This window comes from Dryas octopetala, chromosome 5, assembly GCF_963921425.1.
Source record: "Dryas octopetala chromosome 5, drDryOcto1.1, whole genome shotgun sequence".
Classification (NCBI taxonomy): Eukaryota; Viridiplantae; Streptophyta; class Magnoliopsida; order Rosales; family Rosaceae; genus Dryas; species Dryas octopetala.
The window spans coordinates 6,835,091-6,842,538 of record NC_141370.1 but is presented as its reverse complement, the minus strand read 5'-3'; the positions used below and the strand labels follow the sequence as shown (position 1 = coordinate 6,842,538).

The 7,448-nt window shown below is 35.0% G+C and overlaps 1 protein-coding gene across 5 annotated transcripts; it reads left to right on the top strand.

The window, feature by feature from the left end:
• The first annotated feature begins 534 nt into the window (after nt 1–534).
• Nucleotides 535–6,559, top strand: LOC147283855 (TSL-kinase interacting-like protein). Of its 5 annotated transcripts, none has more exons than XM_086244275.1 (7): nt 535–2,676; nt 2,961–3,178; nt 3,293–3,531; nt 3,611–3,767; nt 4,248–4,808; nt 5,671–5,811; nt 6,084–6,559. In XM_086244275.1, exons 1-6 carry the CDS (start codon nt 2,550–2,552, stop codon nt 5,809–5,811), a joined length of 1,443 nt encoding a protein of 480 aa, XP_086100401.1. In that variant the 5' UTR covers nt 535–2,549; the 3' UTR covers nt 6,084–6,559. The 5 variants fall into 5 exon arrangements, with proteins under 5 accessions (XP_086100401.1, XP_086100400.1, XP_086100399.1 ...); XM_086244274.1 differs by having other exon boundaries at nt 5,671–5,790; nt 6,084–6,557; XM_086244273.1 differs by having other exon boundaries at nt 537–2,676; nt 2,967–3,178; nt 5,671–5,790; nt 6,051–6,554.
• Nucleotides 6,560–7,448: the final 889 nt, after the last annotated feature.

Genomic DNA, 7,448 nt, shown 5'->3' with positions numbered 1-7,448 from the left:
TATTTTATATCATTTTTATTGATTTTTTTATTGTTTTTTGTTTATGTGGCTTTTTTTAAAAGACAAGTCAATATTTAGTGGTAGGTCCACATATGCCACATCAGCGCCATGTAGGCAGTTAACGGTCTTCCTAATGATCAAAGTAACTAAGGTACTAAGTTGACGAGTTATTGAGGTTGATGTACTCGAATGAAAGTTTTTGAACCTAAGGTACCAACTTGATAAGTGATGTATAATTGAAGTATTTATATGTAATTAACCCATTTTTCATTTTGGATTTTGAAAAAAAAATCTAAAAAATTAATTATTTTCGCTTTCACGAGGCGGCAAATAAAAGTCCAGACCGACTCAAACTAAAAAAGAACCTTGTAAATTTCAGAAATTCATTCCCGCCAAACATTTGTTTTGCTCTGAAATCTGAATCTCTCTCTCTCTCTTGCTCAATCGATCGCGCTCTCTCTCTCTCTCTCTCTCTCTCTCTCAATTCAGGTACGCAGGCTTTCATAGCCCTTACATTTTGGTTGTGATATTTGGGAAAGTGAATCAATTTGCTCAATTATACTTGCCTATTCGTTTTTTTTTTTTATTAGTACTTGCCTATCCTTTAGTTTTTCTTCTTTTCTAGTGAATCGGTCCCAGAGCTAGATATATTCATAGATTTGGTTGCTTTTGTTTATTATTTAGATTTGGATTATGAGAAATTTGGACAATTCATACAGTATCGTTGGAATTATTCCCATTTGTTATGTGTGATGCTCTAAACCCTAGCCCCTGGAATTACTGGAATTTCAGCATATAATTATAATATATATATATACACACACACACATACATACATACAATTTTGATGTCCTGCTCGCCCACGCTCACCGATGGTTGGATCAAATAATTGATTTTAGGGCATTAGTTATTAAAGACCATATAGAGACTTATATTTTCACCAAAAAGAAAGTAGGTAAGATAATTCAAGGAGCTCACGTAGAGTATATATGCAAGACTAGAATTTGTGACTTGGGGTTTGGTTCATTAGCTGGTAAATCTCGAGAAGTATTTATATATGATTGTGATTTTGCAGCTTAGTTGTTGATCTTCAAAGCTTAAATCTCAGTGAGAAAGAGGAAAAACCCCATTTAGTTTGTTTGGGGTTCTTGGGGATTGGTGATGTCTTTTGTTTAATTCAGAGAATTCATAAATTTTCAAAATTGGATTGTTGATTTGGACCTCAGAGAAGGGGTACATGATTGTTGTGGTACAAAATTTTAATTGGCGGGTCTTTTCTGTTTTAGGTTTGTTTCTGCGCAGGTTGTGGGAATGTGAATGCTTTCTGTTTCCCACGACTGTGTTTTGATGCAGTACCTACATCTTGGTTAGAAAAAAAGTATCCTCTTTGGATCCCAAGACTAAGTCCATTGGATCATATCAAGCAATAAGGCCTTTTGAGTCTAAAACGAAGTACCATGGTAGTGCAAGAATCAGAAAAATAAGAAAATAAAAAAAAATAAACATGTTAAAGAGCCAATCTAGGAAATACATTGTCTTTAAGTATTAATGAGTCTTTTAGTATTTTAATAAGTCTTTTGACTCTTTGGTATTTTTAGGAGTCTTTGGGAGATATATTTGAAGCCTATAAATAAGGCTATTTTATGTATACCAAATCAGATTTTGATGAATGAAAATTAAGTGTTCTTGAAGGCTTGGTGCATTGTTTTCTCCTCTACCTTCTGTCTTTTCTTTCTACATTCTTCTCTATCTCTCTTATTTCTCCAAACTTAGAGCAGCCCAATAAACCTCTTTTTTCTTTAAAGTTATTCTATTTCTTAAAAATTCTGTCATCCTAAGCCCACAATAATCATAGGAAACACCCACCTTGTGTTGTCCTGCATCATGTTTTGTGTAGAAACTTGCAGGAAATAATTAGGAGAGTTTCGCTGAGAAAGGAAAAAAAAATTAAAAAAGTGGGATACTAAGGGCCCGTTTGGTATCCAACTCAAAATTTTTTTTCAAAAATTAAGATTTTTTTTTTTTAAATGTGAGTTTTCAAAATCAATTTTTAAAATTTGAAAACGTGTTTGGTATGAAATTTGAAAACAATTTTTAAATTTAAAAAATGATGACATCTAAGAAAAAAAGAAGTGTAAAAAAAAAAAAATGAGAAAAACGATGTTTTATCATTTTTAAAAAGAGGCATGTTTTTGAATTTTTTTTCTAAAAACTGTTTTTAAAAATGGTCTACCAAACATGTTTTCTTGACTAAAACTTGTTTTTTTGTTTTTAAAAACAAAAAATAGTTTTTGAATAGAATACCAAACAGACCCTAATAATCTGATAAACGATGTAGATTCTTGTGCTTACACCAATTGATTATTAGTTATTGGCTTTTGGTCATGGTTCTAAACAAATTAGAAGCGAGACATTGTTGTGTTCCTGCAGTAAATCAGCTCATCTTTGATTTCCAATGTTTTTGAAACCTGACAATGCATTGTTTATCTTATGAGAAAGATGTAAATGTTTGTGACAGCTGGTTAAAGTTACAGTTAAGCTGAAACAGCATGAAAGCTTCTAAACAGAGAAACAGAAAGGTTATCAAGGTTCCTATAGAGTGTAGAGCAAGCATAGGTAGCATGGGAGAAAAGAAATCTACAAAGAGAACTACTCAGAACTGTCACAAAGCAACAGGTGGGAATTCTCATCTGAGTATTATGCTTGAATGCTTTTAACTTGGACCTTATTCTTTGAAATTAGAACTTTTATATTTCTTTGCACGTAGAGGATTTGCTAATACTGGTCCATTCACAAATAATTCTAGACAAGCTCCTTTGACTTAATTAGCTTCGTCATTTTCTTGTGCTGTCCATTTAAAAGTTTGCCTAAAAGGAACATATCAACGACATGAAAGTTGAATTTTCAGTTGCAGTTATCTTGGGCATTCTTTTTTGTTAATTTCACTTTATCTTTCTTAGGAAAAGGTGATGATTTCTTGGTTGAAAAAGATGAGCGTTTATCACCTTACAGTGCAGCTGATGGCATGTGTATGGAGCTTCCTAGCAGAGGTTTTTCAGAAACAACAAATAGGCTGCCTGTTCTTGAGCATTATCAAGGGCAAGCACCTCTTCCTTATTCAAAGATTAAGTTGCAGCTTTTCCCTGTAGATGAGGGCACTCGCATAGGATTGGAAAAGGTTAATAATAAATCATGAAGGTTATTAGAAAAGCATTATGTATTTGAAAGCTAAAGATTTTTTCACTCTAAATTTTAAGTTTTATTTTTTATTTTTTATTTCATTTCATTTTAGGATGGACATCATCCATATTTGGAACTCATTCTTAGAGCACGGAAGAAGATTTCATCTGTGCTAAAGCACGTTAATAGCAAGTGGGGTCGCTCAAGCGTTGCTCGTGGTGAGCCAGTTCTATTCCCATATAGGATGCAGGACAGCATGCCTAGTAGAAGAAGATGGACACTGAATGATGGTGACATCAGTGCGGGAGCTGTCTATGCAGCTATTGGAAGCCCTGCAGTTTTTCGCTTAAGGTATAAGGCTTACTCATTTCTCTTACTGAAAGGTGTTGTGTTCTTTAATTTAAGTATCTGACTTGATATCTTTCATAAGGTATGGCTGGTTCTCTACTGGACCTAAAACCTCCAACAAGCCTTCTACATCAGTTCAAGACAAGGTTGATTTACAATCTGAAGGCGCACAGAGAAATTCTAGCACTGCCATAGAGAATGCATCTGTGTTGACAAGGAAAGATTTTACATCTGTCAATGTAAGTGAAACAACAAATACAGATACTGAGGAGATTTCCTATGTAGCCATTGATCTGGTTCCAACACTTTTGCTGCCTCTTTCTCTATTTGTATGGTGGTTCTTATTTCCACACATGTGCTCGTGCGCACACACACATTTAATCAGGCAAACTTTTAAAATTATTGATATGAATTTTTCAATTTACTTAATTTAATCATGGTGAATATGAATTTGAAGTGAATTTGCATTAAGCTGGGAAGCCAAATATGTAGTCACGATTAAATGATGGATTGAGAATACAAGTTTTAATAATGATTATATCCTTTGGTTCAAAAGCTAAAGCCAGATATGCAAACTTTGTTGTGTAGTGCACTTTGAACTAGCCATTTGTGTTGTGTGCTTAAGTTCCTAAAACAAAGCAAGGTTTTGTTTGGAGGTTTATATGCAACATGTTTCTATTATGGATTTTGATGATTTTTTGCCCTTTTATTGTAATTAGGGTGATAGTCAGAGGAGGATGGATGGTAACCATGCACACTCATCCACACTGTTGGTTGACAGTGTAACTAATATAAGCATTGGAGGCCTCCTTTCTGAGGCGTCCTTACAGGCTAAGTTCGATAACAGTGATAAAAAACAAATTGGGAAAGATGAAGACTTGCATCCTACTCAAATAAAGGGCGACTCAAAATCATTTGCGTTATGGGCTGATTGTCAATCTATAAGCATTGGCGGCCTCCTGTCTGAGGCATCCATACAGGGAAAGCTCAATTGCTTTGATGCACAATCAATTGGGAGCAATGGAGGCATGCAGCCAACTCATTTAATTTCTGATTCACTTCAAGCTTTTATTTCCACCCAAATAAATACTCCTCAAGGTCCAGGGCCATCCACTCATGATCCATGCAGATCTATTTTGGATGCTGAAGAAACCTGTCATGCGTTTCCTTCTAAAAAGTTCTCTTCTTCGGGGAAAGATGTTCTGGGTTTCGGCGGAAGTTGTGGAGGTTTCAGCCATAATTCTGGTTCCAAAGTTTTCAAGTTTCCTAATGCAGCCAAGGTTTTTTCTATTCTATTCATGTATTTCTTTCTGTTATTGCAACTGTGAGTAGTTTTATGTTGCTTAAATCTGGATTTATAAATCATCTAGGTTTTAAAACCAGATAGCTTTCAGTCCCATTTACATTAACTTTGTCTTTGAATACATATAAAAGTAATGTGTATGTCATATGTCTATGCATGATTTCAATACTAGATTTATGGATTTGGTATGATAACTCCCACAGATCTTTGGATTCCATAAATATGAAAATTTGGATTTAACATCAATCAAGGTTTTTTTTAATTGATTACCAGAAGTTATCTTGAAATTAGCTGTGGATTATCCTTAATGTATTGAAATGTTTAAGGTTTCAGAATGTGTTGAAGTTTAAGGGTGTGGTGGTAATAAATTATAACCTTGATACGTTGGTTAAATGAGGTATTTAATTTCTCCATGAGTCCATGGTGGAAGAGCAACATTAATGTCCTTTGGCGGAAAAAGAAAATGCCTCGCATACCTGTGGACCTGTTACATCTGTATGTGGTTTAAGACTAATAAACATCGAGATCAGTCTCTTCTGTGTATATTTTATCTGTTTGGTAGACCTTTCTAAGTTGACCTGATTACAATAGGACTATATCATCAGTAGACTACTACATGTTTTTAATCTCGTGTAAGATCATACAGTGAGGTTATTTTTTAGCTAGTTCTCACAAACAAGCATCTTTCCCAAGTCGTTGGGATAAAGGCTTTGTCACTTGTCAGAACTTGAAACAGCATGTAGTTGTGACCCTTGTGGGGGTATAAGTTATCAATTTCAACTCAGTTTGCGCTTTGACGGTGTTCAGGTAGAATTTCTAATGTCTAATGTCTATTGCAGGTTAACAGTCTAGCTGGGCTTCCACAAGACCGCGCTCGTCAGGAATTTGATACAGATCTCATGCTTTGTTCACGTGTGAACAATGATGAAAGAAGCCTTGGGCTGTCAAGCATCAAATGGGTATTTGCATTTCGTATTTAAGTAAGGGTGATGACTTTCACACTTTAATTTTTGTACATTTGTACTTCTCTTATTATTATGCCTGACCATTTGAGTAAAGAAAAGGAGAATGAAAGCATAAAAATAAGGGGAAGGAGTGCAAATGTACAAAATAGGAGTGTAAAAATCGTCACCCTATAGTAATTATTGTTTCTTATCTCCAACTTTAAGAAATTGAAAATAGCTAGCTAATCTTATTGATTTTTACTGCTTGGATACAGACTGACTCTTTGGGACCCTTTGATCTTGGCCAGCCTGTCTCCCAGAAGCTCATCAGCGGAGAGAGTACAAGCATCAGCGGATTTGTTAAGTAGCAGTTGGAGGCTAAAGGTTCCTTCCCCCCGAAAATCAGAACATATAATATCGAGTGAATTAAAAAATGTACATTGAACAGGCTGAAGCTTAGACTGGATAGATTTTTTTTTTTTTCACATGGATTTGCATAACATTAACAATAGAAACATTAGTCTCCGATATTAAACTAATATCGATTCATTATTAATAGCAACAAAGATTAGTAACATTGGACTAATCTTAACATTAGGTAGGATATATTAGAGCACAACAAGATTTAGGGCCCTTTTTATTTTCTTTAGTTTGATTTTTTTTTTTTTTGACTAATCATGACTCACGAAGTTTAGGGAAGGAGGGATTTGAATTCAAGCTATTTTTAGGACAGGTTTGGGGACTAACTAGGCGCTGTTTTAATCACTTGACAGCCCTTTCTTTTGGTGCTTGGTTTTTGATACTTGATTGCACTATTGGTTCATTCTGTGTGTTTTTGACATTTTAGGAACAAAGTTTAGGTGGAATGTAGGCTTCTAAAATCCACAGGACCTTGATGGGCCAGTTAGCACTCTGTTCAACTGTTAGTTTATTCTGTGTTTGAGCCTTTGTACAATACATGAAGTTGTGGCACCTTAAGTTTACATTTGGAGAGGTGCTATACGGTTTATTACTCGAATTTTGAAAATGGAATTTAGATTTATAGTGTTGCGTTACAAAGAGCCAGGCAAGTAGAATACTCAGCCGGTGCAATTAAATTTGCATGAACGGTTGTATTAGAGCTAGACTTTTACAATGCCTGCTCTTACGTGAACATCCAAGGAGTGAAGGATGGATATTCTTAAAAGTGAATATCTTCCAAAATTATTTCGCCGATTATGTGTAAAGTTAAAGAAAAATTAACTGGGACTATAACCTAGTTGACCTAGGGCCTAGGCCAAGGTTGAAGGCTGGGTGGGCTATAGCCCATGCCAATATTTTTATTTTTTATTTTTTAAACCTACTATGTTTCTATGTCTAGCGCACCCTCTCTACCAAACACTTGGCCCAACCCACCCAGCCCACTAATAAGAATAAGAATAAATGAATAATTGTCTAAATTAATAAAAATACTCATTCAACCAAATAAACAGAGAACGACGTTTTAAGGGTTTTCTCATCCTCTCCCACTCAACCAAACAGAGAACGACAGATTCTCAATTTTCGACTTAGTAAGTTCAGGGGCGGAGCCAGCTAAGGCCTATAAGGGTCAGCTGACCCTTTTAACCCTCCCTCTATTATTCCGCATTATTTCAGCTACTAAGAACCACCTGCAATATAATAAATTGCTTATT

Coding starts and splice junctions, on each gene's coding strand:
- LOC147283855 (XM_086244272.1), top strand. CDS start 2,550: ATGAAAGCTTCTAAACAGAGAAACAGAAAGGTTATCAAGGTTCCTATA. Junction 3,768..4,247: donor AAGATTTTACATCTGTCAAT/GTAAGTGAAACA, acceptor TATTGTAATTAG/GGTGATAGTCAGAGGAGGAT. Junction 5,791..6,050: donor GGCTGTCAAGCATCAAATGG/GTATTTGCATTT, acceptor GCTTGGATACAG/ACTGACTCTTTGGGACCCTT.